The sequence below is a fragment of the Brassica napus genome, chromosome A5 (genome assembly GCF_020379485.1).
Source record: "Brassica napus cultivar Da-Ae chromosome A5, Da-Ae, whole genome shotgun sequence".
Taxonomy (NCBI): Eukaryota; Viridiplantae; Streptophyta; class Magnoliopsida; order Brassicales; family Brassicaceae; genus Brassica; species Brassica napus.
In genome coordinates this window covers 28,759,052-28,777,566 of record NC_063438.1, presented here as the reverse complement: position 1 = coordinate 28,777,566, position 18,515 = coordinate 28,759,052, and the positions used below count along the sequence as shown (strand labels likewise).

Below are 18,515 nucleotides of genomic sequence, written 5' to 3'. Positions count from 1 at the left end.
TCTTGATAATCTTAAGAATCTATAAATTGTTGTATATTGATTCGTTATTCTCATGAGTGACGACCACCAAGTTACTTAAACCATAGTATATAGTTTGCTTATATTTTTGCTCATATTTATGATTGTCTTTTGATATTCTTAGTTAATTAATTCTGAATGTTTTCAAATCTCAAAAACGTAGGTTCCACAAAATATTACCTACATTGTCACTATAAGCTATCAGTTTTCATTCTAATTACAACTAGATACATCTTACCCGAATCCTTCCAAGTTCCATTCATGGCATATATATGGATTATGGATAAAATTCAGCAAACTCCAAATAGTTTTACTTCACGTGAGCTATGTTTTATAATATACGTTTCACCAGACTTTCTACTGTGGAAAAAATAATAGATATATAAATTAGACCTTAGCATAGTTAATATGAAAATTGAGAAAAGTCATCAAAATAGAGTTAAAGGACAAATGCCCGTGACCAGGAGAGTTGCTTGCTTCGTTTGTATTTTACTATCTTCTCATGCTACAATTATAGAAACGTCACGGTCCACACACATATACACAACCACATTTTCTCTATTATCATTCATTATATGACGTATAACGATATACAATTATTGATTGTTAATGACTTATTGTGCAACCATAAGTATACAACATCAAAAGAAACACAACCCATAAGTATTCATAAAATTGTTAATTTTGGGCCTATTTAATCCAGCTGAATTCTGTAGCAATAGCCCACATTCTACATGCAGATACAAGAAATTAAATAGATTTTAACTGAGCCCAAAGTTGACACAAGTATTTAGATTGGGTTTCAGAGTCGGAATCTCACGAATAAGATATATTGCTCCGACCGAATTAAACACTACAATCTTAACTAAACCAAAGTCTAGTGAGTGGTAACCAATTTTTGCTTCTTCTTATGTCTGCGAGGTTAAGCAACAAGCGCAATACGTGTGTTCTGCATTAATAGCAAAAGAAAACAAGTGTCTCGATGTTTTACAAGGACGAACTTTCTCTAAAGTACACAACAACTCAATCACACAGTATCAGAAACAAGAGACACACACACAACCAAACAGATAAACACATATTAGAGCTCTCTTCGTCGTTCTCGACTAAACCAAACTTTTTTCAGACTTTCCCATTTCCAGCAACGATCGCTGATCTCACAAACTCATCGCAGTGAGTAACTCCTCCGGACAAAACATCAGCTAGAACGCCGACGATATCAAAAGCTTCTTGTAGATCAGTTGCAGAGTTGATGTCGTCAAGCCACGAGATCAGTTCTTTTGAGAAACCAACCATATCTTTCACATTCAGCAACTTCTCTTTCATTACAATCTCCCACGGCTCCAGCTCTACCCCACTTGACGTACCTTCTTTCTTGTTTGGTTCGACGTTGGCTGGTTTCTTTGGTTTAAAGAATTGTTGAAGCTGTTCTATCATACCGGTGTAGACCAGCATTGGCTTGACGATAGAGAGAAGTTCATCGCCGGTTAAGGTTTCTGCTGCGTCTTGGCTTTTGCCTCCTGAACTGGATGATTCCGCAGCACGAGAGGCTGCCCGACCGTGAGCGTGTTGCATGAAGGTATGGTAAATCCCGCGCTGGAGAAAGACACGACGGTGTTGGAGCCATGATTCATACGATTCCGAGAGAAGCGAGTTTACCATCATGAACTGAACGGTTTCCTCGGCTCCAGTTGATGATAGCTGAGATCCAGGAGTTATAGGCCGTGAGTCCGATGACGGCACTGTTGCTGTAGATGTCGATGATGATATGTATGATGAAACGCATTTAGCCATGTTGGTGCGTTGCGAGGGACCTCCTTGGTCGAGAAGATGACGGGCCATTTGAAACATGAAAGGCAAGAAACGTGAATTGCTATCTCTTCCTCCACCTCTGCAATCCGCGCTAAAAGAAGCTCCCGTTGCAAACCGAGCCAACATCTAAGCGAGGAAACAAATGGTTAGCATATCAGACAGTGAAGAGCAAAAATAATTGTTTTAAAATCGAGTTAAACTTACCAGAACTATGTCATATGTCAATAGGCGGAGTCTGCTTCCGTCGGCTCGACCAAGAGCATTGAGATTATCCCAGTACTGGTCAACGTAGCGTAGGTACTGAGCTAAAGGAACCAAGGGACCTTTGACAGGAAAGAGAGAGTTGCAAAGAGATTCATTGTTACGTAACATAGCTCCTTCCCATTCTTTCTTCGGGTTTTTAAGGGCAGCATCGGCTCTTTTTGCCTCTTGATGACACTGGAAATGAATGATGTTGAAGTAGCTGACGGTAGTATAAACGCATTCACCACGTGCACTTCCGGAAGTGCCAACACCAAGATTCACCCGTTTGCTGTAAGAGTATACTCCTAATAAATCAGTAGGTCTAAGTTTGTAGCCTTCTCTGCACACCATGCAAGCTAATCCATCACCTTCTTCCTCTACATCCTCAAAACCTTCGAGAATTGGTTGAGAAACCACAATCCTTTCACCACCATCAGAAGATACCTCTTGATGCATTCCAAGGCCCTGTTTACAAGTGAGAGACTAGGTTAACATTGTCACAAGACCACTACAATCTTTGCGAGAGAAATTTACCTTTAGGAGCTCCTGTCTCTTTTTTAGTGCACGGCGTCTCATCTCATTTTTGGTAGCATCTCGTAATGCACAAACTTTCTCTCCAAGAAATCCATCTCCTTTTCCTTCTTTATCAGCGAGAGTGTCTAGCAAATTCTCAGCTCTTGCACCAATCTCGTTTTCTCCAGCGACTCCTTCTAAGGCATGAAGTAAGGGTAGAATTCCTCCCTCGTCTATGCAGGTCTGGGTTGGCAAATGCCCCATCGACAATCCTCTTAGCATTGACAAAATAAGAGGCACCGAAGGGAGTTTAAGAGCCGCAAGCCATTCTGGGTTAGATTTGTATCCAGCCTGTTTTGTGACAGAGAATATTTCTTTGATGTGTTTGACAGCAGCAGCTATGATGCCTTTCTCCAAAACAATGTCCTTTAACCTCTCTCCACATGAACTTGTCTTCAGAGATTCTGACACTCTAACAAAATTCTCAACAGTAAATCTCTGCTTCACTGCTTCCTGAGTAACGCTCTCGTCTTTGGGATTCTCTTCATGACGTTGCTCAAGTTGATCAAATTCGGCCCAGTTTTGCAGATAAGGGTTGAAGTGCTCTATGAGTGCTTCCATCGCTGCTGGCTCACCGTATGTTAAGTAAGGCAAGATTCTAGCAACCATCTCCGTGTTTCTTTGCTGTTTGTTTGACTTCTTAAGCCCCGAAGGATGGCTTAGCCTTTCTAAGAACATAAGCACTATTTTCTTGGCCTGTTCCCAAGTTCCAGTTTCCTCGTTACTGGCAGTCAAAGAACTTTGTGCAGCGCTGATGCTGTCACTTTCGTTTGCTTCAAGAGTCAAACTCTCGACAATTAAGAGTATGCCTTCAGCTGGCTCCATAGCATCCACAGAAAATGCCCTCCTAGCTGTTTCAAGAAGTAAGCTTAAAGCTCCTAGCCTGAGCAAAGCTCGCCTGTTCTCTCTAATCTTGCAGCAGTGGTTTAGGAGATCAAGAACTGCAACCATCTCTTCTTCGTTGGATTTGAAGTCATCTCGTAAACTCTGCAAAGTCAGCAATGTAAATTAAATTAGAGAACTCAACCAGTTTCTTCGGATTATACTACATGTATCTTCGAAAAAGCCACTTTTTTCGTATAAAATATTCTTGTTTTGAGCACCTCTACCCTGTATCCAAAACTGCACTAAGACAATAAGGTCTACCCAGAGTGTGATTACAATGAGAGGACAAATGTCATTTCCTTTTATGATATAAGAATCTTACCTTGATCATATCAAGTAAAATTTCCAGACCACCATATTCCCGAACTGCACCTGCTATTGCAAACTCAATCTCTGGATCTTGTGATTCTTCTCTATCTTCTTCCAATTCCTTGATCATAGGTTCAGTAGCTTCACCATCTAGCCCCTGTCAATATTTACCCAAACAATCAGAGCAATGACTTTTTCAGCGCTTTCAAATTAAACAAAATCACGGAATCACTAGATTTTTCCGGGGCCTAAACAGTAAGTAAAGGCGAGCAAAACCCAAACCCAAAAGTCACGAACCTGAAGTCTGTATGTCACAGTCATGGGAGGACAATCCCTGCTGGGAGCTGCATTTGAAGCTAAAAGTGCCGAGTTGGTCAGGGAAGTAGAAGACTGATTTGATTTCTTCCAAACCAGCTCATAAACTTGTGCTACGCTCAGGTCTAGTGAAATAATGTTTCCTGCTACAAGCAACTCCATGCCATAGTCATCTTCCAATAGACCTAACAGGTCCAACTGCTGACAAATCTTGTTTTTAACATCCCGCATCAGTGGGCCAATATCAGCACTTGAATATGGACTTTTCGTCATTGAACCCCGGATAAACTCCTCTTGCGTGTGTGACTTGTTCAAGATCAGCATATACACAGCCTCGGGTTTCGATGGGCAGATCAAATTACAAAGCTGCTCAAGAATAAACTGCAGATACCATTGAAATGTCAGATGACTGGTCATAGATATACGTTAATCATGAAATAAAACTTCGATAACTCCAAGTGATGAATGCGAAGATCGTTTCTAGGAAACGAAATTTGAAACCATAGCTACGTAGGCTGTGCAACATACTCCTAAGTCAGACTACGTGTATATAAAAATACTCTCATCCAGAAGTCTTAAAAGAAGAATATAAGATCCCCATGTTGTAAAGTAGTGAACATCTCCACAAAGAATCATAAATTTCGAAAATGATAGTGGTCAGAATATATTTCTTCTTACCAAACAGGTACGTCCTTTCTTCTCTACCGCATGGGTTTGTAGTCCAGAAACACATGCACGGATGAATTGTCGTTTATTTTCACTGCTTTCAAGCAGAAGACCGTCAAGAAGATCTTTCAGGAGTCCGTTACAGTCATTTATAAGCTTCGTCTTTTGCACTATCAAGCCACGGATGACAATGAGGGCCTCCAGAACATGTGACAGCAAATTATCTCTCATGAATCTGCCACACTCGTAACATTAGACATGTATGAAGAAGTGGATGTAAGATCAATAGATTTAAGGATGAGAAAATTACCTGGATCGAATATTTGGAACCTCTAAGAACTTTCCAAGGAGTTCTAAGAGCTTATGGAGGGTAAATCCCTGTGAAATGTCTATCTGAAGGCTTCTTTCTAGAGATTCAATGTTTCCTACCTCTTGGGAGATCAATTTACAGATAGTTGTCAGACAACCCCGAACGGTTAAAAATAGAAGTGAATCTTGGGTCTCGATCATTTTAAAGAGCAGATCAAAGTATTCTGCGCTGCTTTCACCAGCTGCAAGCGTAGCAGGAAGCAACCCTATCAGCAAATTGATCAGCCTGTAGCGCCTAGGTGAGCTTTGGGCAGAGAGTAAACTAACCAGCGTGCACATCTCTGATCTAATAGATTGAGAACATGCACTAAGAATTAGCTCTGTGACCCAAGACCCGAGCTCAAATGCCTGTAAACCACCTTTAGATGCCCTGCTAGTGCGTCGCTTCCACCTAAGTGCATATTTAAGTGCCAAGAAATCTGATCTGTGGGTTCTAGACTTTTGGCTAGCACCTCTAATTGACTGAGAGGCTTTGTATTGCCTCCTCACAAAGTCGAGATATGATGCCCCCTTCTCCCATTCCAAATAACTCACAAGCTGAATATCTAGCGTCTTCTGAGATACATCCGAGTTATTATCTTCGGTTTCTGACGAAGACTTTGAGATGCCGGGAGCTTTCTCATCCTTTTCTTGCACTGTGGGAGCAGTTTTTCCTATCATTGTTTCTTTCTCTGTTGTATCTGGTTTTGGAGGTGTACACGCCACAGAAATGATCTTTAGGCAAGGAAGAATTATGTGCTCTGATATAGCAGGATGTTTAGCACCCAATTTAATGGAAGAAAATAATAGCTGAAAAACAAGGCGCAGTCTTGACTCCCAGAATTCATCAGTGAGAGAGCATACTTCTGAAAGCAACAACATCTCCTCACGAGTGGCGAGCGCAATGTCCATGGAACGATGGTGTTCAAGGCAGTACATTATTTTCTTCTGTACCAGATTATTTAACTCACTCACTGCATTCAGATCACCTTCCGAGAAAGTTCCTAGAGCTGCCCTAGCTTGAGCACGGGCTGTTTTCGGACCTTGGTGAATATTGTTTTCAAACAACTCGGACAAGATACCAGCTGCAACAAGTTGTTTCCTAGATCTTGGATGCTTCGACAGCATTTGAAGAATCTCGAGACATTGAGTGACAAATGTAGTGGCACAACCGTAACAATTGTTTGGGGTCTTTGAAACCACACATCTTGAAGCACCAGATGAAAAGTTCGAATTTTTCTGATGGAGGTAATTCATCAGAACTCTTCGAAGTCCCTGCAGTGTTTGTACACTTTTGCTGACAGAATCAAAAGCAGCTTTGCACTTCTCACCATACAGTACACCCAAAAGTGCGACTTTGCGGTTTATCTTGTTGCATGAGGGACCAGGCAAAGATGCCATCATTTGCTGGACAGTGTCCTTGTGCTGTGAATCCATTTCAGTTTCACCAATGCTTGATACAATCTTCAGAAGCGGCTTCTTGAAGCCTAAGAGTTGCTGATATCTCCTGTGAGCGTTTTCAGACTCGGACTCTATAGCAGCCAATCCCCTCTTCATATCTTCGTCATTTTCCATATTATCAAATATGAAGCTCGGTTTTGCCATGAAGTTGAACTCAAACCTCCCATACTTGCTATAACCACACTCGTTGCACAGGAAAGAATCCAAATTTTCGTAGTTGATGTTGCGGCATTGCCTGCACTGATAAGCATTCTCATGACAGTTGCTGCAGATACCATGCTTATCAGTAACCGGTCGACTGCATCGAGGGCATTGCAATGGTTCAAGAGATAACGCCTGAAGATTCTCATAGAAGGAATCCAACTCGATCATGAAGTTACAAGCCGTAATGGGAATGGGGAACTCCACCTTCAGTTCAGTTTGGTTAAAGGACAAATGGCAACTCTTGGCACGCTTCCACAGTGACCAGTTGTTTTTAAGCTCTGACAAATCCGAGACCGGGCGATTGTTGTAATACAGGTTTAGGACCTTCACCGACTTTGACTTCCGTGCATCATGAACATTCATGGTCACAGACTGTATCGTATAACTCCCAGTACATTTCACAATGATGCGGTTATCGGTAAACTTTGTCTCAGATTTCAAACTTTCAAGCTTCATTTTGCTATATGGCACGTCGGGAGAACTGCAGGCAACGCAGGGTTCGCTCTCAAGATAATAACCGTCAAATTCCACAAGATTGCTCAGAGTGTTGTATATACGGGAGTTTGGATGATTGGCAATGAGTTCGTTCTGAGAATGCAGCGTCTCAAAAATGCACCTTATCACTTCAGGGTTCAGGCAACGATCCACAAGCTCGTTTATTGCTTGCTTTGAGTTGCTTTCTGGAGCCTTGCCGAGCAACAAGCAGACAAGTTCTGTGTACTCAACAATATTCTGACCATACACTGGCAAGTCTCTAACCTTCTGCAAAAGAGCTGCTAACAGACTTTCTTTGAACGATTGTCTTCCATGATGCCACAAGCCATAGATAACAGATTTTGCTTCAGTGCGAACAGAACTTGAATTCCATTCCAGCAGAAAGAAATCAATAAACTGCTTCAAGAGATCTCCCCCCTTGGCACTGAAGATATCTACCACCCCTTCCATATCCACGTATGATTTGTCCAAACCAGAATCATGCGCATCTTCACCTTTTTTCTTCTTTTTTGAATCCACGGACTGGGGTCCGGATCGGTTTGAGCCTGTCAATACATCACTTGCTTCAGCTTTCTGCACTGAGCCGCTCACATCTTTTCCTTGATAAAAGGCTAAATTGAGGAGTTTAAGTGTCTGGATAACAGACTCTTCCGCAAAATGGAATACGCCATTCAGTAAGAAAGACAGAAAATCTCCATGCCTGAGACAGTATTTTTGCCAGTTCCGAGGGCGCGCTAAAGCAACTTCAGCAATTGTAGAAAGCGACTTCACAATCTTTACACTCCTTTCATACGAAACATTGTTTTCAAAACCTCCAGACTTTTCAACATGCTTGTATAGGTTCTTCACTTCATTGGAAAACTGCCATGAATCTCGGACACTGTAGTACTGAGTTTTGCTTCCACAAAGATGCAAAAACAGCCTTCTAGCGTATCTCCTAACAAAAGCCGTATGAGGGTTATTGATATAGCTGCACAGAGCATCCTGGAAACCGTCCAACTTTAAATCTTTAGAAGAAGCATTCCTGTAAACCTTTTCCTTTTCCCCCATTTTCTCTTGCTTTTCAGGTCTAACCAAGGTATAAACTAAGCGAAACACATTCTCAAGTAGCAGCCTGTGATAGTCCACAAATAAATCTGCTCGATGGGCTTTTGCATATGAATCCGAAAAGAAGGGGGAATAGTTACCCGCAGGTAAATCTCTTCTGACTGTAAGCATGGCCCCACAACCAGAGCTTGATCCACGTGCTTCAACATTGGCAGTACGGGACTTAAAAACATGCACTAGCTGCTGAAGAATGTTCATTAGATAATTAACAAACTCTTGGCTCCTGAGGCAACTACAAGCTCGAAGTAGCTGAGACGTAAAGTCATCTCTCACTTGAACATCTAATGAAGACTGAGAAGTAACTACAGTGGAGCTCTGGACACTCCTCCGATCATGTACATCTGTGCTTCCACCTGCCCTGGACGTACTACCATCACTGCCAGGTTGGTGCCAACTCCGAAGCATCAAGGTGAAAAACATAAACACAAGAATCACAATTTCCCCAAAGGAAGAGCGAGTTGACGCATCAAACGGCTTGCTTAGGTTGATTTCAGCCAAAAGCCATTTAACTAACTTTTCCAAGCTTATTTCTTCGGGCTTTGAGCTATCCATGAAGGCTCCACCAATGGCAGATGATAATCTGTAGAACAATTGCATGATAGGTATAGCTTGAACACCGGATGATGTATCCATCCATCCACTCAACTCTTGAAGAAACTCAGAGAGAATTAACGAATTAACAGCCCGCATAGAAGCTGAGATAGAAACGGGATCGGTCACTGGGGCAGAAAACTCAGCAGATTCACCAGGTTCCAAGACATGGATTGAAGGAGCTGACGCTTGTGGGACACTACTGGTTATCGCTGGCAACAAATCAGCAATACCTTCATCTGCGGAGAACTGAATTTCATTGGTATCAGCACCAAGTGATTCCACATCAATTGGAATTGCTGTCATGGGATGATCTCGAGTATGTGGTGGTGGCAGACGATCTGCATCTAACACTTCATGGCATGCCTCACATAAATCAAAATCTGGACACACGGTGCAATGCCACCTCCTTCTCAGTATAGGGACAGTGGAGCAGCCATCACAGCAGTATTGAACAGATGAAGTTATAGAGTCCTCTTCAATCACGACATGTGTATTTCCACCGGCTGTTCTGCTAGGTACCGGAGGAGTTGTAACATTGTCTACCAATTCATCTGTTGTCAACATCGTTTGCTTTGGGAAAGGAACCTGAAGTAACCTTGATGATATGGCTAAGCTGTAAAAAAAATTAGTTAGCAGACTGCTTCATATCTAAGAAACAGAATACAATAAACATAAAGAACACACCTGCTGGATGTTTGCACAGACTCATTAGGAGATAATATAAGTGCTTTCAGTAACTGAACAGCAGGAGCTACAGAATGAACCCCGGTATCCTTTCCTTGAGATGCCAAACACTCAGCATAGCTATAGATTAGTTCAACGGAGGACATCACGATATTGTTCATAGTTGGTGTATCAAGTGGCTCCGTATCTAAAATTCCCCATAGCACTTGCATCAGATTATCCACTACTTCAGAACCTACAAAACAAAAATATTTCATTTAAACAAAGCGAAATGGAGATGACAATTTTAAGATAAACGTCGCTCCTATCACCTTATACAAAGGATAAACGAAACAAAATTGTGTTTGAACCATGCAAATAGATAGACAGTAAATAGTAACAGAAAAGCATATACCATTCATCTCCAGAAAGACGGAGAAATTGGATTTACGGGTCAAAGCTATTTTAGACACCGCCCGCATCTGAGCACTGAACTCTTCAACAATCGACCCTCCAGTACCAGAAATGCCCAACCTTGAAGAAAGAATAGAGGTGACCTTGACCACTCCAAGAAGTCGCATGGTGTCTTTGACCTATACCAACAGATAAATCAATGTCAAAGACAATAGACATATTTAAAGCTTATCTGCACAACTGAACATGCAAAGCCGAATTTGGTAGAAGCATTACCTGATAGTATATCTCCTTTTTTGGAAAGATAGACTGCAAAACACGGCAAGCTGCAGTTTGTAACAGAATTTCCCTATCACTTTCGAAAATTGTCTCCAGTAGCTGTTTGCATTTAAGTTCAGTAAGCTCCACTTCTTGCCGTGGCCTACAAACTGAATAATAGATTGATAGGAGTTTGAGACCATCTGCGATAACTTGCTCCTCAATAGAAGCAGACCGTGTCAACGCTCTCTTTTTACTAGAGCCTGGAAGAAGCAGACCATGACCAAGCACACGAGCTTCCATATCTATCACAGCATCCATTTTCTCTTTCCAGCCAAATTCATCTTTAGCACGACCATATACTTCAAGTGAGTCTATTCTGGGCAATGCAGTCCCACTAGTAGTCGGCCCCACAGAGATTACAATATCTTCATCAGCTAGAAGTGACTCAGCCACTGTAAATGGAATGTCATACCAGCACCTCATGCCCTCATCCATCTTAATCGATCTCTGAAAAATGGTCACTTCTGAAGGTATAGAGCTTGCTGATGTAGTACCCACATGCACCCGGATGCCAACCATAACAATGTCAGGGTTTGGATTGGAGACTGATATCTGAAAAAGAGAAGAAAATTAACTAACTAAGATGCCTTAAGGGATCCGGTCAAAATACTCGTAAGAGTAATGACTAAACATAATACACAGATTAACTTATCATACAAAAAAAATAACTTGGGAAAGCCAACCATACCTTAAATCCCATGGGACTGGGGCTCTCAATAAAACCATCGTCAGATGCCAAGCTTTGTTTCGCTCCCTCGGAATCACCATTTCTGATAGCATCACTACCGAGTCTCACATCTGCTGTAATGCAAAATGCCTTCTCAAAGAAATCTAGGGGAAACTCCGGTTTTTCACCAGCGAAGGTTTTGTTGTTAAGAATCTTAGAACCCAACCTTTTAACCTTTTCAGCTGAGAAATTGGAGTCAGGATCAACTCCATTCCGAACAAGGGAATAAATCTGAAGGCTGCCATCATCATGCAGAACAAGACAGTGAACATTGTCTTTTGACAGAGGTTTGTATGCAGTTATTCCGACCATAGGGGACGAAGATCCTGTCGGATGACGTAGATTCTGTGCACATACCCCATCACCCCTTAGGGACACAGCCAAGGCAGCATTTGATTTCACGGTGGAGAAGCAAATAAATAATCCACTGCCACCCAACAACTCCTTCCAACGATGCAGTCCAGCCACACTCTGTTTACCATCTGAGTCCTCCTCAAACATTGCAGATGTTTCAGTTACGGATGTTGCGTCTGAGCTGAGCCGACCCACAAAGGAACTTCCATCATGATAGGATATAAAAAGCAGTCGATATGTCGGAGAGAAATAGACAGATGAACCCTTTCCGGCAACATCCTTTCCTAAAATCTGAACAGTTTCCTTAAGTGGTGTTGCGCCTGCATTTCCCCCCAGAGATAGTTCAAACCTGTACAAATTTCCCTGCTCTGAAAGAACAAGAAGAAAAATCCTCCCACGATGAGCAACAAAGAGGGTAGCATCCACAATCATGTCATCTGGTAAGGTGAAGTACTGTGTTGGACTGATGATATCCTGGGATAAATCATAAATCTTCACGAATTTGTTTGTAACGACCGTTAACTGAACCTGTGAACCAGGAACCCAGTCTATACGCCTGATGTATGCACCATGCAAGGCAAGCTCAACAGCAAGCCTGTCGATGACTTCACCTCGATGATTTAAAGTAAGTATCTGGCAGTCTTCAAGGCCTGCGACAGCAAGATAATTCTCCACAACTGAGTTGAAAGAAAGATGCACAATCTCAAAACGAACAATATTCCTGGAAAGTGGTTTAACATTGGCCTTGTCTGCATTTATCGTTGCAGGTGTGGCTTGTCCTATTAGCTGCCCAACATCAAATATAGCAACTTTATCACCTTCTCCAACTGCGAGGCGACCCCGCATACTAACACTCAGAAGAGACTTGGCAAGGGAGCCACTGGTTAAAAGAGATTTAAGGTCCTTCGAGTTAGCATAGTCAGCCTTTATTTTCAAGTCAAGTGATCCACTTTTATATGCTTTCTTCAACTGCAAAACATCTGTATCAAATGAAAGAACCTTGTCTTTCCCGAGACTGACTTGCTTATCTCTCGGAAGACCAGAGTCTCTTTTGCTAGTGATAGACGGAAGCAAAGAAGAGAAAAGCTCCAGCACTCTGTCCTCTATGCCGAGCTCTTCTAGTAGCAGTGACATCTTATATTGAGTTTCCTTAGGGATAGATAACACGACGTGATTTTCCTCCTCGAAACTATCTTCGTCCACATCGGAATCGCTTTCTGCAAGCTGTTCTACATCCTCAGACAAGGGTAAAAAGGACTGCAAATTATTTGTACCAAGAGCTGGAGCGCTACCAATGCCACTGAATTTCCGCGGCTTCAAACACTGGCAGCTGCTTCCCCTTACACCTCCGGCTCCGCAGTCACAGAAAAACCGACTTGATCGTGAATAGACAACACGGTGACCCCGGTGGCAAACTTTTGCGCAAACAGAACAGCAACCTTTGGACACAGTAAGGTCGCAGGTGTAACAAAAATACCAGTGTTGCTCCATGAAATTACTGCCACTGGAAGTGAAAGTGCAGACTTTTGAGGCAAGGTACCTCTCACTGTTGGCATCTTCTTCATCTTCCTTGTCTAAGCTGGCCACTTCACCATCAGATGTTCCATCATCTTCATCTTCATCAACAGAAGTGACATCACATTCAAGTGAAATTGAGCTTCCTTCCTGATCCAGGGGGAGAGCCAATGTTTCAGATTTTTTTGCTGTTCCTGCAAGTTTTGGGACCAAAGGACCAGTTGCAGTATTTTTATTGGTCGCCAAGGACTTTCCACAAGAACTCGTTCCGGGGCTTGGAGAACGGTTACTCAACAAGCTGCCTATCACACCAAAAAGAAACTTTAAACCAGGAAGCAACTTCTCATCGGCAGCAAGCTTCTCCATTAGCATTATGGTTCTCTTTAAGACCATTTTCATCAGGCTGTCTTCCTTTGCAAGTTGAAGAACAAAATGAAAATATGACATAGCCATGTGGCTATCAAATGAGATAAATGCTGTCTCAAGGGAGATCAGGATGGCCTCGAATAAATGATTCTGTAATTCTGTGGTCTGTACGTCGTTAGCAGATGACACAAGACAATTCACAAAATTCATTGCTGCCTCTCTGAGAGGAAGAGAATTTCCTTTTGCAGTCTTTTTACCATCATTTTCCTCAACGACGGAACCCAACAGTGTTCGCTCCAGCCACCCAGACAGAGTTGTTAAATCCATGTCAATAAATTTTTGCTGTATTCTTCTCCTGACATCGGGGGATATAGCCACAGACAAAAGATCAACAAGGAAGTTGAGTACTTTTACGTTTACCAGTTCCGAAGAACAGTAGTCCAGTGAGTCGATAAAAACAGACAGATCTCCGCGTTGCAACCGATAGAATTCCATGGTATGCTCAGAGACTGAATCCACACCAAGATAAAATTTGAATATATCAGATTTCGAAGAATCCTTGCTTAGGCTGTCCATAACATCTACAATCTGGGTGATCACCCCATCAAGCACATTGCTTTTATCTATCTTCTCAGCGTTGATATCTCTTACGAACCCCTCCATGTCTTTCATCAGGAACAACTCCGTAAAATCTGGAATCTCTAACATGGCACATATATTTTGATTGATATCCTCACATTTCTCATGAAAGCTTTGGAATACCTGATCAAACTTAATAGCCATGATCGAGTTAAGTATCTGTTGAAGTACATGAGAATCTGCCCCAAAAATTTCCTTTGACTTGCGCAGCTTGAGCAAACCATCTATTGTCAGCACAATGCACCTTATGCTTAGAATACTTGACAGAAGAATCGCACTGGAAGTTTGAAGACTAGTGGGGAAACCATGTACCATAAATTCCCAAAACACTTTCCATAAAACACCCGAACCTCTTCCATCACCCAGAGCATCCAGTTTCGACAGATACGAAATGCATTGAAGATGAAGGGAATTGTCACCAATCTTCGCGTATTCAGCTTGGAGACTTTTACCAAATAGAGTATGCTTGAGAAGTAGCAGAGACGGCGAACTGTGGCCATGGTGAGTCCAAGTACTGAAAGTTGCAAGGAAAGCTTTCCTATACACTTGTAGATATTTGCTAGCCAACGATGAAAGCATTTTCAGCAATTCTGTAAAGTCATCAGTTTCCATCAAGCAGGAGAGTACGCCTTCGGCAGTAGCAATATATTTGGCGTCGATAGATGTGCACTCCCTCCAGAAAGGATCGATTTCTGAACATGAATTTTTCTTGCAATAACCCCAGACGCCACCATTGATGAAATATAACAGAAGAGAGAGCCAAGATCCTTCACGAATAAAATCCCAACCCAAGTCCTCAACCGCCTTCTCAGGTGCAGCATGGAGCTGATTTAAAACACCAATCAGAATGTCTCTGAACTTCATATTCTTACCAACGATGTTGGAGTCGCCTACAAGCAAATGACTGGTGTAGATCATATCCACAGTGCTACATATGTCCACATTCTGGTAATTCATATGCAACGAAGGCTGACTATCCAATGCACAGTTAACACGAGCAATATCCCAAGAAAGTATGAAAATGTATCTTTCCACTATCAGGTCTTCCACTTTTCCAGCCTTTTTCCCCTTCCACAACCCCAATATTCTGGACAAACTTGCAGACAGATCTCTGTAATCCAAGTTTAGGGTCTTGGCAGCAGACACATCAATCTGAAATGTAGGAGGATGTGGGGAAAAGTCGATCATTTGACTCATCAGATGGTTGACTGACTCCTCTTCAGCCCATGAATCAGTTAATCCCCTTGCTACAAGAGACGCCCAAGAAGACAGATGATCAACGGTTACATGTAAATTACTGCCAGAGCTACGAACTTCCCTCAGTTTAGACCTCAGATCTAGCATTAATGATGTTGGACAAGTGTTTGGATGCAACAACATATGGTGCAACAGCACTAACAACCTAGATATCAGCATCGCCCAAGAGGACAACTGAGGACCATCACATATTCCGGACGGGGTATCAACTTTATGCAGACACGAGGCAATAAGATTTGAGAAATTGGCCTTTTCTGCTTCATCTGATAAATGGAAAGCCATAAGAAGAATCTCAATATGGAAAGCAGAGGGAAGACACGAGTTCAACTCCTTGACACTCGAACCTTCAGCACATATTACTCTTGCTCTGTCGGCAATAAAACTAACGAAACCACCATAAGCTTTGGCTCTCAACTGTGCCCCAGCCACTCCCGGCCTACAAAGGAGAGTGTGAGCCAAAAGTGCCAGAGTCTTATCGTTATACTCGAACTCACCATTTTCAACAGCAAGGATTTTCTGAAAAAGGTAGGACTCAAGAGAATCAGACAGAGCACGACCTCTTAAGAAATTGAGTAACAGCTCAAAGGCAACATGTCCAGGTTTTCCTTCATCTTGGAGCATGCAACCACCACCATCAGAGGCCTTGTCTTCAAAACTGCTGCCTAGTATATTGAGCAGGATATCAAGGTGACATGTATCAAGCTTTTTGCATCCATCTTCGTATATCCTAGGAACCCATTCTTTACAGAAAATGCACACTCTAAGAAAGTTCAACAGTTCCTTTACAGCTTGCAGTGGTAAATTGCTGTTGACAGCAGCGGGTGGATGATCGTTTGGTTCTATGGAACACAGAGAGCGGCGATCCTCAGAGAACAAGTTTCCAAACAGGGCTTCATCATCATGAGAAATTTGGCTTTCAACTTCAGCAAAACTGTTGGATCTCAAACTAGAATATGTTCTCTCCACTTTTGGTCGTAATTTTACCCCTTCAAGGTGAAGGAAATAAACAAGATGAAACAAGTTGTCCACCCACTGACTTGAGGAAGGAAATATCACTCTCATTATATCCTCGACCGTGAAGCCTTTGAGCAACGGGATCTTTTCCTGGCGCAGATGGAAATAAACAGAATCAGCAGAGGAATTGGCATTTTCACAGTCGACTTCTGACTCTAAAACCCTCAGATCTTGGATATGGTATGTTTGTCTATTCAGATCTTGAACGAGTCTCAATGTGTACATGACAGACCGAGGGAAGTAAGCAATCGGAGGCATCAAATTACAAGAGGACACATCATATCTCCACACTGAGGCATCTAGATTGTTCACAATAGAAGCTGATACACATGCCTGGACATTTTGAAATAGACTACTCTTGCCAAAGATGAGCTGGACAAGATTAAGAAATCCTTCCACCAGCGCTAGAGAAAGACCCTCAATATTACCCTCTGTAGAAGTGTGAGTAGTGAAGTCGGAGAAAACCCTAAACAGCTTAGGCAAAGCATCTGTGAATGTAGCTACCGCTTGTAACAAGGTCCCGTCGTTTTCTATACTTTGAACATCTTTGGAAAGTCTTCCAAGCAGCTTCAGAATTCTTAAGCAGAAGGACAACTTATCAAGGAAAGCATGATCAATGGTCTTCTCATCTAACACACTTGGCAGTTGAACAAGCTCTTTGCAGACCATAATCAGACGACAAACACAGCCAAGGTGAACAACAGCCAGGTGTCGAGTCAGGGGATTCAGGTTGCCGTAGTCTTGCTGAAAAGAGGGCTTGACTACTGAATGAGTCTGGACATCAGATTCAATGCATTCAGACATCAGCGAAATAAGAAGCCGGTCAACTGGCTTCTCTTCATTTGAGCACCTGCCCCCTGATTGATAGGTCAAAAGGTATTAAGATCATCAGATCAATCTGAAGCAAGATAACAATACATTACTGAGTGGATGGGTATCAACAAGCATTACCTTGAAAAGTACATTTCACAAGGCTATGTAATTCCAAATTATCATTCTCGGGAGAAAACGTTGGCCACAGTTCTGCAGCTTCCGCAGGAGAGACAGGTGACAATATATCATATTGCTTCTCACTTCCATCAAAAGAAGCAATCTCCAAAAGCATTTCCATATTAATCTGATTCAAAAACAAGTATTTGGAGAGATTTAGATTACTTAACGCACTATACCCCTCATGAGAAAAGTTAAACGAAGACATGCTAGTGAGTTTGTGTGACTTATTCCTACGGTGCAATACTGAAACTATCAAGCTTTAAGCCTTTAACGACGAATCTATATCACAAGTTGAAGTAAATAATCCTGGTAAGTGGTAACACAATTATATAAACAAAATAAACAAACAAACCTCCATTTTCAGATCATTTTGAGTAAAGTTGGACTTCTCCAAGAAGCTGAGAGAGAACTCCATCACCTCCTGGATAACACCCAGAACTATCGGTTCCACTTGGTCCACTGAGACACACACACACAAAAAACAGTTATAATCAACAAATCGGCAAGTAAATCTCGATTCGATTCAAAGCTATTCAGTTACCTAATAGAGATCGCGACAGTAGAAGGATCGCCTGAGATATCGAAACGAGAGCTTGAAGCTGCGAATCTGACCAGGTCTCGAACCGCAGCTTGACGGAGGAGGAGTCACCATCTGCGCCGATCGGAGCGATTCCGGAGCGGAGGAGTATATAGAAGTAACGGAGGCCGCGTTTGATCGAATCATCGGAGCGTATGCGTTGAGAAAAGAGATCTGACGACGACGTCGACGAGGTGAGGCCGGTCTCGTCGAAGAGAAATCGGCAGAGATTCGCCAAGTCATCTGCCATCTCTGGCGAGGCGAAATAAGGAAAGTGAGAGACGATGAGGAAAAAAGGTTTCTAGAGAGATTACACAAAAGGGGAAGGAAGAAAGGGTTTATAAGTTAAGAATCAAAGGCGGTGTGAGAGGACTATGTAGAGAAGACGATGCTCCTTCTTCGTAATCATTTCTTATTATTTACAGGAAAAATATTATTATTGATTAATACTTTAGTTAAAATCTAATTCGGTCGATAAGTATAGTTATTATTCGTTTTTGGGAAATAAAACTTTATAAATTATGACTAATTTCTAATTAGTAATTTCCAGTATAATAAACTTTTTAATTGGGCATGTGTAACGAAGCCGACGTATCTGGGCTCATATGAGGCCTGTTTGATCCTTATATGAAGCTAAAAAGGCTT

The 18,515-nt window shown here is 42.1% G+C and overlaps 1 protein-coding gene across 1 annotated transcript; it reads right to left on the bottom strand.

Moving 5' to 3' along the window:
• Positions 1–946: 946 nt before the first annotated feature.
• Positions 947–18,268, bottom strand: LOC106382869 (auxin transport protein BIG). Its single transcript, XM_013822949.3, has 14 exons — positions 17,835–18,268; positions 17,646–17,752; positions 17,252–17,417; positions 11,117–17,157; positions 10,384–10,980; positions 10,109–10,286; positions 9,715–9,949; positions 5,132–9,643; positions 4,834–5,056; positions 4,138–4,536; positions 3,854–3,997; positions 2,608–3,633; positions 2,035–2,538; positions 947–1,956 (listed from the first exon to the last, which is right to left on the bottom strand). The coding sequence occupies exons 1-14, from the start codon at positions 18,118–18,120 to the stop codon at positions 1,141–1,143; spliced, it is 15,234 nt and encodes a 5,077-aa protein (XP_013678403.2). The 5' UTR covers positions 18,121–18,268; the 3' UTR covers positions 947–1,140.
• Positions 18,269–18,515: the final 247 nt, after the last annotated feature.

Bases quoted from the DNA above. Each gene is read 5' to 3' on its own strand.
- LOC106382869 (XM_013822949.3), bottom strand. From the start codon at position 18,120: ATGGCAGATGACTTGGCGAATCTCTGCCGATTTCTCTTCGACGAGACC. The intron at 17,418-17,645 runs GTTTGTTTGTTT...TTTTTGAATCAG, and splicing joins AAAATGATCTGAAAATGGAG to ATTAATATGGAAATGCTTTT. The intron at 2,539-2,607 runs GTAAATTTCTCT...ACTTGTAAACAG, and splicing joins AGAGACAGGAGCTCCTAAAG to GGCCTTGGAATGCATCAAGA.